General features: G+C 38.9%; 1 protein-coding gene across 2 annotated transcripts; it reads left to right on the forward strand.

The window, feature by feature from the left end:
• Positions 1-1,847: 1,847 nt before the first annotated feature.
• On the forward strand, positions 1,848-5,345 carry LOC111846383 (polo like kinase 5 (inactive)). Of its 2 annotated transcripts, XM_072715905.1 has the most exons (9): positions 1,853-3,467; positions 3,594-3,692; positions 3,785-3,901; positions 3,988-4,117; positions 4,283-4,370; positions 4,469-4,564; positions 4,700-4,895; positions 4,984-5,107; positions 5,200-5,345. In XM_072715905.1, exons 1-9 carry the CDS (start codon positions 3,378-3,380, stop codon positions 5,316-5,318), a joined length of 1,059 nt encoding a protein of 352 aa, XP_072572006.1. In that variant the 5' UTR covers positions 1,853-3,377; the 3' UTR covers positions 5,319-5,345. The 2 variants fall into 2 exon arrangements, with proteins under 2 accessions (XP_072572007.1, XP_072572006.1); XM_072715906.1 differs by lacking the exon at positions 3,785-3,901 and having other exon boundaries at positions 1,848-3,467.
• The last annotated feature ends 8,435 nt before the right edge of the window (positions 5,346-13,780 follow it).

A 13,780-nucleotide genomic window follows, 5' to 3' on the forward strand; every position in this document is an offset into this window, starting at 1 on the left:
TTTCTAAACATGAGAAGAAGCCAAAGAGTGACTAGAACATACAATATGTGCTAGATGAGAGTGCAAGTGCCACTGGTGAGTTGAATTTCGACGTCAACGTACAGATGGATCACACAGAGGATTCTTCCCGCATCACCCAGCAAGGTGTCCCTATTGCTCACTACCGACAGTTACCGTACTTATGACCTGAGACCCACACAACAATTACATTTCAAACTACATTTTCAGACAACTTCACATTTTATGTGATCATAGAGCTAAATTATTCCTTATTAGTTATGAAAGATTATTAAACTTACAAGGTGACTATACCCTTATTAGACTGCATTTTCCACCATCGCTGATGTATTTACCTGGGACTAAGCTTCTAACTACAGCTCAAGAACTGTAGTTCAAACTACGCAACTTTACAACAGTGTTGCTCCACTATGGTCTTGGGAAATGCATCCCAGAATGGAAAGGTTAAAGAGGAGCTTTTTCCCCCAGGTCATAATGCTCCTAAATCAGGACAATACTCTATGCCACTAGGTGCTGCTTCACACTGTCCAAATCATTGGCACATACCTCAGGCCTCTTGCACATTGCACAGCAAAATACCTCTTACCTATCACTTATGTATAGATTATGTACAGCTGAACATTTCATACATTTTTTATCTTATTATTTTTCTTATATTTTTCTATATTTTGTTACTCTCTTATAATGCACAGATGCTCAGAGTGACCAGGGTTACATTCCACTACATGTTGTGTGTGTACAACTGTGTACATGACGAATAAACCTTTTGAATCTTCAATCTTAAATTTTTGTAAAGTACAAATTCCGACCTTACTGGCAATATATCACATGTTCTGGGGCCTCATTTCTACATGCCACTTCTGTGGACTTAGAGATTATGCAGGGCAGCTTCCCTATTGTTACAGTGTATATGACAAAATGGATAATTACAAATGCTGCCCCAAACTCTTTTAAATGTTTTCGTAAAATACAAATTTAGCCTTTTCCACTACTATATGCCAAGCCTGAGGGACTTATTTCTACATGCTACTTCCATGTTTAAATGTAACAGATCTGCTTTGCAATTTTATTTTTCTTCCTTGTATTAATTCTGATATAATGACTTGTACAGTGCCAACCAATGTGACGTTTCTATAATTGTGTAGATATTTCACATGAGTGTTTGCAAGGTGTACAGTAGCCTTACTTATACGAGAAAATGAAACCAGACAACACGAATATATAGTTTGATAGTGTTTCGATATGAGATCTACAAAAATACTTAAGAATACACTTTTTTGGTGAAAGAAACATTTTTATTTATTGATTTATTACAATTTATTTTACTCATCCAGAACAGGCACCCACAAACTGTGACGTTCATGGTACAGTAGCTGGACGTCCAAATGCAAATTATACGCGACTAGAGAACGCTCAACAAATGATATATACAACATTTTCAAAAAATTTTTTCCAAAAAAACCAACAATAAAATAATTAATTAATAACAATAAGGATTTCGGACAATCGTATTGTACTCTGTAATATGGATGACAAAATTGCACTGGCTGAACGCGAAGCTGCTGCGCCTTGCTGAGCTCCTCGAACACTCATTTGTTTACGTTCAGCGTATACTCCACCCCTGCAGCCGACAGCAGATCGCGCTCCACGTCACGTCAGCTGCAGACACGCCTCGAACGCACCCCGTGATTAGGTAACGTCGTATGGGTTTCTTTCTATGCCACGTGATCTGTCTACGCGGCGTGCGTCTTTTGCGATACGTCTGTTTATAAACACGGAATCCGCTGTTTGTAAACGGTCCGCATTTTACCCTCACCCCCATTTCTGCTACTCTCCGTACGTAGTGAGGCTAGCTTGCTAGCGTAGGTTAAGCAATGAGAGAATACCAACTTTAGAAGACAAAAAAATGCATATTCAGTAACATTACTTAAACAAAAAACATCTTACTTGCCTTTATGAAAATGCCGAGAGCAAACACGCATGAAGGGAGATATCGTGTTGAAAGTGATCTCCTTCCGTCTCACCGCTGCGACCCAGGCCGCCCGACGACTCTTCGTTACCTCCTTTACCTGCTGTCCATATCCTCTTTTCCAATTGGGAAACCGAGAAAATCTCATGTCCACCTTTCTGCCATTTCTACCATGTGATTTAGTATGACAGCCTTTCACACAGCACTAATGTCCCATCTTACCAAAGATAAGGCCGCACGCAAATGCTGGCACTTGAGTTGTATACATCCATAATGGCGATTCGACCCACAAAACACTGCGGCTATAGCGAGTGTGGCGTCAACTGTCAAAGACCGATAGAACAGGAAAAACAAGAACTAACTCAAAGAACCACAAAGTAATGCGTACATTTTCAAACGATCTTATTTGCTTGTTTAAAAATTAAGGAATTTAGTTTTTGCATGCTGCTTGCGGGAAAAAAAAGGAACTGCGCTGCTGAAGGGGACTATTTTTAAAACGCTATTAAAAGTTTGATTTGTTTAGAAACGGTTCTTAGTGTTTGGGGAAGATATAGTGAAACAGGTTGCACAGTTGTTTTGTGACATGACTGAAACATCGAAAGTAACTACAAGTCGATGGGCTTTACTTTGACGGGAAAAGTTCAGAATCTCGGTATTAGCCTATCTGTCCCTCCACTACCTTTCCCTGTTGTCAGCCGATTAAAACAACAGCAAAGTTATTATAAAATGTAAGGCAACGCTAAGTAAAAGTCTAGTAGAGTAGATAGAATGTATAAAGATTTGCTGTAATTGATGTACAGTAAAAGTCAAAAGTGTCCACGGCTAAATCTACTTAAGTACAGACGTGAGAAAAATGTACTTAAGTACAGTAACGAAGTAATTATAGGCTACTTAGGCTAACTACTTTCCACCATTGCTGGTGAAATGTCCTTTCAAAATATTAAGTAAGGATTTCAAAAACAAAAAAGAAAGAAAGAAGAAACCACAAGATGTAGGAAAGTAGAGGCTGGCAGTTTTGCTTTAATTTTTAAGAAGATAATTATTTTAATTTTATTTTATTCTCATGAAGGAAGAGCCGTGCATCTTGTAAGTTACTGCATTATGAAAATAGTGTTTTTTTGGTCAAACTAATGCCGATGAGTATCTTTGCAGAAACGTTTTATTTATCGCCAGTAACTTATAAAAAAAAGTTCCTATTTCCGTTCTAATTTTGAACGTAGTGACGTAGTTTTTTTTTTTTCGTAGTGACGTAGTTTTAGAATGTAACCTGTAGTGTTGCCTACGTAACATTGTGACGGTCGAACCAAAGAGTTTAAAAGGTGGTGGAAGCGCTACTGGTTATCCATTTTCTGCTTTCTTTGGTTGCGAACGCATAATACTTTTCTGCGACATGGCAACTCAGAAGACAACTGAAGTGCCCGAGTTCGTCCTTGATAGCGAAAATCTGCGGATTTACCGCAGACTGGAGCTGTTGGGAGAGGTATGTACTATCAAGATACTGTACATAGTTAAGTTGCAATGTATTAGTTTTGCTGCAGAGTAGATTCCTGAAATGGCCAGTCAGTATTAGAGGTGGCAGAAATTCTGAATAGGCTTGTGTTTTTAGGGCAGTTTTGGCAAATGCTACAAAATGAGAGACGTTTGCAATGGAGAGATCTTTGCCGTCAAAGTAATCCCGATAGAGGACTCTGCTGGACTAGAAGAGGTATGTGGTCTTAATCCTGCTTAAGGTCAGCCCTCTGCAGTTAAACTGCATTTCCATTAAACTCATTGAGATTAACATGTCTGACATTTCAGTGTCTACAAGAAGTAGACATTCTGAAGAAGCTACAACACCGGCATGTTGTGAGCTTCTCACATTATACTGAAGATGAGAACTTTATGTACATCTTCATGGAGCTGTGCAGCAGGGGGGTGAGTCCAGTTGTATCTGGCCTTTGCAGACAGTTTATTAGGGTTAAGACTCTGTGTCGACTCAAGCCCCCCTTCTCCCATTCCAGTCAATGCTGGACATCATTCAAGAGAGAGAGTCACTGACCAACGCAGAAGTGCGTTATTACATGCGGCAGCTCATTTCAGCATTAAAATATATGCACGATGAAGGCCTTGTCCACAGGGACCTCAAATTAGGTATGTGTGCGCGCACATGTGATTTGCTTAATTCTCCACATATTAGTGTTGACATTTTACATGGCATTTGCCCGTGTAGTTTATATGTTCGTTGCCTGCTGTTGTTGTATTCTGCAACTGTTTAATGTCTGCTGTTGTTAATTAATTGGGTTATTGGTCTTTCAGAGAATTTGTTGGTAACTGAGAATATGGAGTTGAGACTGGCTGATTTTGGACTGGCAGGCAAGCTGGAGCCGCTGGAAACGATGCATAAGTAGGTTCTTTTTTGCAGATTCTCCAGCAAAGCTTTCAAACTGCTTATACAACAAGCTAAAAGACGTGTGTGCTGTTTTCCTTTTGTGTGTATTGTAGATGTTTTTGTGGAACAAAGGAGTATGCGGCACCAGAAGTGTGGAAAAAGAAGGGACAGGGGCCAGAGGCGGACGTTTGGGCACTGGGCTGTATCATGTACGTATATCTTCTGAACCATCCTCAGAGTCAGAGCCAGTCAGAGCAAGAATGCATGACACCTGAAATGTGCACCAGTGTAGAATGATATATGCGAATGAAACTCAAATTCCTTTGCTGACTTTCTCAATACAGATACGCAATGCTCACCGGTGAATACGCCTTCTATGGCAATGCTAAGCAGATCAGACAGTGTATCAGGGAAATCCAACACACTCTGCCCAAAACGCTCTCTAGATCTGCTCGGGGACTCCTATCCTGGATTTTCCAGATGAATCCAGAGGATCGGCCCACTTTAGAGCAGATTCTGGAACATAAGTTTTTCACCAAGGTTAGTGCACTTGCAAAGAGTTCACTGATATTCATGCCTGCTGAAGAATTGGTTTGTTCAAATGAAATATCTTAAACTTCCACCCTAGGGCTTCACTCCTGATGCACTGCCATCTGAAAGCCATAACAGGGTGCCAAAGTTTGAATCTGTGAACCCTGTGAAGAGATTCTTCACAAGGCTGTTCCAGTGTGTTTGCAGAAAGAGATCCACAGGTAAGCTCCTTCGGTGCAAACCTTGCTAGTCCAGTATCTTTAAGTTCATTAGGCTCAGATACTTGACCTGCCATTCCCATGCTTTCTTGCAGCTGATATCCCTAGATGCGAACAGCAGGGAGAACAGCAGGACGAACAGCAGGACTTTTACATTCAACAAAAGTCCAGCCTGTGGAGCCAAGTGCCTATTGACATGTTTTTTTTGTTTTAAATAAATCTGTGTGATTTTTACATTGTATCTGTTGTCCATTGGCTTTTTATTTTTCACCCAGGGGGATTTTTTATGTTTATTATTGTCTTTTTATTAGTATTATTGCTTGTCTGGTGTGTGTGTGGATTCTGCTGACTGTACGTACAATAAATTGCCCCTTGGGGACAATAAAGATGTCCTTGGTCCTTGAGGGTGTACAGTTCACTGGGGTACCAAGAACAAGTCCTTTGCCATGGGATTAATCATTAAAAGTTTGCTTGGTGACTGAAGAAACCCAGAATGAACTGGAATTCTCTGACTACTCCTTGTGCAGTAAAACTACTCTTAGAAGCACATTCTTTTCAAAAAGTTACTCATGTAAATGTAACGGAGTAAATGTAACTCGTTACTACCCACCTCTGGTTGTTAGTAGAGATCGACCGATATATCGATTTACCAATACTTTTCCTGATATTTAAGCATTTTACCATAATCGGTTATCGGTTTTGTAATATCGGGTTCACCGATAAACGCCGCCATCTTGTGGGTGTTTTGAGAATTACGCGCCTGATCGCCATTGCAGCACGGCGTCTGAGGGGAAACAACTGCGTGCACAGGTAAAGTATACTTACTTGCTTTGCTATATTTAGTAAACTTTATGTAACATAAGCTATTAATGCACAAATTAGATGTGTTACATAAATGACTGATATGTAGTTTATGCAGCTTGGCTCTAAGAAATAAAGACGAACTCACAGAGTCACGTAATATAATCCGTCAAATCCTGTCACAATAAAGACGTAACTTTGCCTGAATTAAATAATATACAGCCATTAATAAGCACATGTTGTAAATAAAAGCGCTGAATTTAATTCTCTCTCATATTGTCTAAATGCTCACCATAAGTCTCGGGAAGTTGGTCGGCTAAAATAACCCATCAAGTCCTATCCCAATAAATATGTAACTTTGCATGATGGGTTGAGGGGGAGGTATAGGGAACGGTCGTGAATTTAGGATATATTTGTTATTTTACCCTTTTTTTTTGTTTTGTTAATGTGTTATTTTAAAATAAGTATAAAACATGCTATGAAACATTTTATTCAAAGTGCTTTAAGGGTAGCTTTGCTTTACAAAAGTTTAGTCAAGAGGCGACATGCCACTCTCTTTGAAAATGAGCAGGGCATAGCCACTGATGATTCAAACAAGGAATAAAACAGTTTAGCAGTAACTGTTATTTCGCTATTTTGCTAAGAAATTTAAAGAAGTGGCCTTTAGAGGTTGATCATCAAACTGAATCAAAAAACACCAGACATATATAGTTTACATTTTTCTTAAAATGTATAAGGATCAGTTTGTTATAGCGAAATTTTAAATTAGTATGAGTGTGACATAAGTCATTTAGGCAACAAGATTTGAGGAAGCACCTAAATAGCGGCTAGAAATGATCGACCAGGCAGACAGAAGGAGGGCTTTCTTATCTCACAAGCCATGGAAGGGTAGGGGGGTGTAGGAACTGCGGAATCAGGCAAGTGTGTAAGAATTTAGGATATATTTTTATCATTTTAAAGAAGGTGGACATGGTTATATAATTACATTTTATAGGAACTAGTAAGCTGCATTTAGCATCATGCATCAAATACACATTAAAAACTTTAAAGAATAATGCCTTAGTTATTTTAATAAAGACACTTTTTTCAGTAAATGTTTGTTCATGCTCATAAACACACACGCACCGGTGGTCAGGGGCTTTAGAGTTTAACTTTAGGCCTGTGAAAGCAGACATAATTATTTCTGTCAGAACCTCGATGTGTATCCAAGCCCCCAAAACACACTAACTCAGGCTTTCACGCAACTTATCGCGAGAAACCAGACAGAAATAGACTTGTAAATTTTAAAGAAAAGACATTAACGGTTTTTGTTAATGTTTAAAGGTATAAAAAACCTTTGCTGCCTTTCTTAAATGGCCAGAAAAAATTGGCTCAACACTATTAATAGTTTATATGAGGATGGGGTCTTTGCAACAGTCACAATCCTATCAGTCAAGTATAGCCTGCCAAAGAAACATCTGTTTCATTTATTTCAAAGCAGACGATTTATGCAAAAGCTGTTTCCTCATTTCCCTAACGGCAACCAGAATTGGAGGGTCCTTAAAGACCTTTCATAAGACTTGGGGCCCTGTCCTGAGGTTTATCAAAGACCAGGTTATAACACTAGAGGAGACTGTTGCTGTTTAAGTACTAGATGGGAAGACCCCAGCAATGAAATTCGTAACATTTCAAGATGTATAAGTCGTAAAACTTTTTGTATACACCCATCATATGTTGGAGGGGATGTAGTGTCTCCATTTTTTAAAGGATGAGATGCCTAACCAGTAAAGGTGGCATGGTATCAGATGGTGGAATACCGCACAGTGGTGTTAGAGGATTAGGAGATAGAACTATGTTTTGGCTCTGCATCTCGATTATCTGAGTTCTGGACAGTCATATTCAAAACCATTCAGCAGGGCATCAACATAGTTCTACCTCCTCTAATCCTCTTCCCATCTAGTACTTAAACAGCAACAGTCTCCTCTAGTGTTAGAACCACAGAAAACTATTGCTTATATTCTAGTTATTGTCCATTGGTTTTTTATTTTTAACCCAGGGGGATTTTTATGTTTATTATTGTCTGTTGATTGCTACTTATTATTGTTTGTCTGTTTTGTGTGTGTCTGTGGATTCTGCTGACTGTACAGTAAATGGCTCCTTGGGGACAATAAAGATATCCTTGATTCTTGCGGATGTTACTGGGTTACCAACAGCAAGTCCTTTGCCATGGGATTAATCATTAAATTTTGCTTGGTGACTAAAGAAACCCAGGATGAACTGGAATTCTCTGACTCATCCTCTGCCTAAGGTTAATGTATTCATTACTTCTTTGTGAATAAATTTGTGTGTTGCAAGCATTCAAACAGTGATTCTAGTTCCATAACTAATGATTTAATTTGCCCCTTAATTCAGTTAAAATCTCAGGGGAAAATAGATTGAATGCCCACTCAATAAAACTTTTCAGCATCAAATGTTTGACAGAGCTGTGACAGTGCAGGTAGGTGGTGTAGGGTAGTGTCTTTATTGTGTCTGCTAAGGCAATGTAGGCCAATTGTGATAAAACCCACCAGTTGCACACTGATGCAGATCAGTTCAAGGGAAACCTCAGGCATTGAGGAACAGGATCCAAGACAGCACGGGGGTCACAGTTATTGCAGACTGGCTATGGGTGGAAAGGTAACGAGGAGCCTGAGGCGAAGACCGAGGTCCACAGTCCAGGCGAGAGCCGGGCAATCGGTGTCAGTAACTGTAGGGCAGAGGTGGAAGTCATTGTTGGCAGTACAGGTGAGGGTCAAGCGATCGGCGTCAGGCATGAGTGGGACAGGCAGGGCTCGGGCTCTAGGAAGCAAAGCGAGGGTCGGAACACAGGAAAGACACAACTGGTGCCCATTTAGTGTTACCTCTTGTTCCTATCTTCTTGTTAATTGCTCACATCTGCATCTTGATTGCTCCTTTGTATATCTTGTAAAAAAGTACTCTCCAGTTCTGTCATTGTTGCCTGTTGATGCATGCATCCAAGGTAATAAAGTCCCCTGTGAGGATTCCGTCTGCACCGCAGCCTGCCTTTGGGTTGTTCTTCCTATTTTGCACATATGCACAATATGGCAGTACAAGTTTCATTTAACAGATGCAAAAAAGACATTTAGCTTCAAGACGGTGATCTAATTAAACAAATGGTTCGAACGGCAAAGTCATGAACTTAGTCAGGAGCGCTTTCTAAAGGACTCAAAAATACAGCAAATGGTTCAAGAAGCTTCATTCAGGCATCAGCATTGGCTTATACAGTAAAAACACATTTGTGAGCCCTGTGGTGTATATGTAAATTAATGAATGAATTAGTGAGATTAATGAATTCCATGTTGCACTTGATGAATGCTGGCATCTAGAGTGTCAAACATTTTTCTAATCAATTCCAGCAAAATCACGTGGACGATGCAGCCATGTTGAATTAGGCACGAGGAGTTGAGTAAAAGCGATGCACCAATTAAAACAACGCTTTACAGGCCTTGTGCATGCATTTCTGGACTTATTTGTGTTATCAGTTAACGGTCAACATGTGTTAAATGGAGCAATGACATATAATATGCATACAATGAATTAATTAATAACTATTACAGACAAAAAGAATCTGGAAACCCAAGGGGTGTACACTGTTCCCTGTTGTCCACTGATCAAATCACACTTCACTAGATGTGCTTGTTTTGTCTAGTTTTAAAGTTATCAGTCCATTCATGTTTTGTCCCATTGCACAATACTCGGATAAATTTGAACATTCAAAAATGTATTAAAATTCGTACGTAAAGCAATCTGGGAAACAAAGGGGTGTGCAACAGTCGCCATGAGCCCAAAATGCTAAACCACCATGTCATTACAGCTGAAAGGACTTATATTAGCTAGTAACAAGATTTGGCAAGAATCACGAAATGGTTTGAAGCGCAAAAACAATCGGTGTGCATCGTTGTCTGTGTACTGGACATCACAATTCTGTCATTAAAAACGCCCCACCTTAAAGCCAGAAAACTGAATATTGAATATGAAGATAACTCGACTGCGGTGACAGGTTCCTCGTCGTTTTCTCACTACACATATGCTTCTGTTTTGTCCTGTTGTAAATCATTTGTTTGTTAAACAACGGCTCACCTTCTATTAAGTGTTATACAAACAGACACCTTTTTTTATTAGCTGTAAAACATAGAAACACACTATTAAGCGGAGGCTAGACACAACAAATCTTTCATAATGAGTAGAAATATAAATACATAGCCCTACCACTTGACATGTTTTTATATTTCATCTTGACTTGCTGCCAGGTACGCTATCCACTACTATTGCATATTTGAAATCGGATCAGTTAAGTTTTTGTTAACATTAGGTTTACATTATGAGTAACATCACAGTAATGGAACTTTAGGTAGCATTACATTACTTAACAGCAAATAATAGGCTTACTTCTGAATTGTATCACATCTGTGAGCCTCTGTATTTAACAGTATTTCAGTTCTTTTTAGACATCACTTCATAGTCTAATACTCGGTCGTGAGATATTTTAGACCACGTCTTATGACCATGAAAATGTACTTGTGCATTTACTCGGTCGGCAACACGTTGTCAACAAGCCTGCCTGCTTTTGTTGGCTGCAGTGGTATTGGACTTTCCTTGCAGCGTTGATTTAAACTCCTCATAACCCCTGCATAATTAGCATGCAGTCTTCCTCCGTGAAATATGGAGATCGGTGACTTGCGCTGCCGAACGTGCTCCATTTATGTGAACACGCACAAACTCCAGTGCAGTTAACACCGATATAACAAATCAACTTAACTGCGATTGAGACAACCCGATTTTGTCAACCCCGCCTTCGCAAACTGACTCTGGGTTAAATCTGATTTGGTTAAACCCCCTTCTTTGTCAGTCACGTGTCTGCACAGTCTGACACGCCTCCATTGGCCATTTTGAGTGTATCGCGGATATGAACACATTTGGTTAACACACTTAATGTTTCATATTCAGTGTTTTTTTTTCCTCCACAAAAGTTTGTTTTATGCAATCCGTAATAAGCAATTTTCATTACCAAAACACACTATTATTAATATTATTATTATTAAATGACTAATCATCATCATCACTTTATTCATCCCCGTGGGGAACTTGTCTTTTTTACGCCTTCCTCAACTTGCTCTTTGTAAACAAGCTTTAGGTGTTTGAGAAAGAAAGATTCAAGAACACCACAAAAACGTCATTGGACATAACTTTATTGGTCATATATTTAAAATTAAATATATGTTTCAAGCAGAATACAGGCTCGGTATACAATGAGTTTATAGAGATCCTTCCAGACATCATGTGAAACATTAGAAACTGTATTTGCAAATGTTTCTAAACTTAAACTACAGCTATGGACATTGGTTTGTCAGGGCATAACACACAGTGACAGCCGGGTGAGGGTAAAATGGAGAAGGGTCCAGCTGCAGACGCCTGTAGAGTGGAGCTCCACCGGAAATACGTCACCTCCACAGGAAATACGTGATTTTAAGGGGCGTAAAGTGGAGCTCCACAGGAAACACGTGACCAAACTGTGTGTTACAGCGGAATTTGTTGTAAAATTCTCAAAAAGTATGTTTTTGTTCATTTATACGCTAGAGAAATTATATATATATATATATATATATATATATATATATATATATATATATATATATATACACACACACGTCTGTATTTATATATATATATGGTCTGATCTAGTTTGTGGAATATGTATATTGGTCATAAGATGAGCAGTTATAAACATACCATACATATGCAATTGCTATTATGTTACTTTCCATACACATTACTAATACATATATTGGTCTTGCCTTAACTGTTATAAACATATACTATATACGATTGCTGGAACAGCGCAAATGCGTACATATTTTATGTGCATTTGCGCTGATATGACAAGAAATTATTGTGCATTTTAACCTGTATATGCTAATTCGTACTTCATGTGTGGTATATAGGTTGAAATGCATGGTATTTTCTTGTCATATCAGCGCAAATGCACATAAAATACGTACGCATTTACACTGTCACAGCAATCGATTGCCGCACGTATCGCTTTTAAAGGTGAATGCGTACTTGCGTACCAGTTATCAACATGTAACAATTATATTCAATCAACTGCTAAATTTATTTAGACAGCAACAACAAACAGAATGAAATTAAAAAAAAAAATCAATCAACACACTCATGTGCCAGTAATTTAATCTTTCTCATAACAGACAGCATTAACCCGGAGGCCCCGCTGGTCAACACAGGCCTGAAAAAATAATTCCATGTCCTCTTAGATCTGAAAACCAAAGAGGAATGTCTCCTCGGATTCTATCTTGTCTCTTTTCGCTAACAGAGTGGTAGTTTCCGGTAGAGGTCACGTGTTTCCTGTGGAGCTCCACTTTACGTCCGTAAAGATGAGTGTCATGGCCCTTAAAATCACGTGTTTCCTGTGGAGGTGACGTATTTCCGGTGGAGCTCCACTCTACAGGCGTCTGCAGCTGGACACTCTTGGTAAAATGCGGATTCCGCCGGACGTAAACAAAAAAGAAATTCGAGGAGCTCAGCATTGCGGTGCAACTGCGCAGTCAGTACAATACGGATGTCCGAAATCGTATTGTTCTTAATGTTAACATTAATTTCATTGTTAATTTGTTAAACATGTGAAAATGTTCTAAATGTTATCTGTTGAGCGTTCTCTGGTCGAGGATAATCTGCATTTTTTCCCTCTCTTTTCCCGTCAGACAGATGTGGATGTCCATGGCTACCAACGTCACTGTTCATGGATGCCTGTTCCTGACGAATAAAATAAATCATAATAAATCAATAAATAAATATGTCTTTCACCAAACATGTCAGTATTTTATTGTAATTCTGTATTTCTGTAGATCTCACATCCAAGCACTATTGAACTGTTTTGGTGTTATCTGATTAAATTTTCTCATATAAGTACAGCTATACTGTACAGCTTGAAAGCACTCCTGTGAAATATCTACCTAGAAACGTGGTTGCCACTCTACAAGCCATTTTATCAGAATTAATACACAAAATAAATAAAAGAAAAGGGATATTGCAAAGCATCTGTTATATTGAAACATGGAAGTGCTACGTAGAAATCCTGTCCCGTGACATGTGATATATTGCTGGAAAACTTGCAATTTGAGTAAATGTGCATGGATGTGCATTGCGAAAGTGCATGGAAGTTCCCAGACAGGATTTCTAAATGTGCATTTCGCCCTGTAATCTGTAACCATGTGGAAGCTGCTATCTATAATCTTAAACTAAAAGTCCACGGAAGTGGCACGTAGAAATCCTGCGCTGGGACATGTGATATATTGCCGGAAAGCTCGCAATTTGTACTATACGAAAGTGCATGGAAGTTCCCAGCGCAGGATTTCTAAATGTGCATTTCGCCCTGTACACTGTAACCATGTGGAAGCTGCTATCTATAATCTTAAACTAAAAGTCCACGGAAGTGGCACGTAGAAGTGAGGCCCCAGCACATGTGATATATTGCCAGGAAGGTCGGAATTTGTACTTTACGAAAATTCAAGATTGAAGATTCAAGATTCAAAAGTTGTACACATACAGTTGTACACATACAACATGTAGTGGAATGTAACCCTGGTCACTCTGAGCAGCTGTGCATGATAAGAGAGTAACAAAATATAGGAAAAATAAGAAAAATAATAAAATAAAAAATATATGAAATGTTCAGCTGTACATAATCTATACATAAGTGATAGGTAAGAGGTATATAAGTGCAATGTGGAAGAGGCCTGAGGTATGTGCCAATGATTTGGACAGGGTGAAGCAGTAGCCTACCTAGAGGAATTGAGTATTGTCCTGATTTAGGAGCATTAT

Source organism: Paramormyrops kingsleyae, chromosome 9, assembly GCF_048594095.1.
Source record: "Paramormyrops kingsleyae isolate MSU_618 chromosome 9, PKINGS_0.4, whole genome shotgun sequence".
In the NCBI taxonomy this organism is placed as follows: domain Eukaryota; kingdom Metazoa; phylum Chordata; class Actinopteri; order Osteoglossiformes; family Mormyridae; genus Paramormyrops; species Paramormyrops kingsleyae.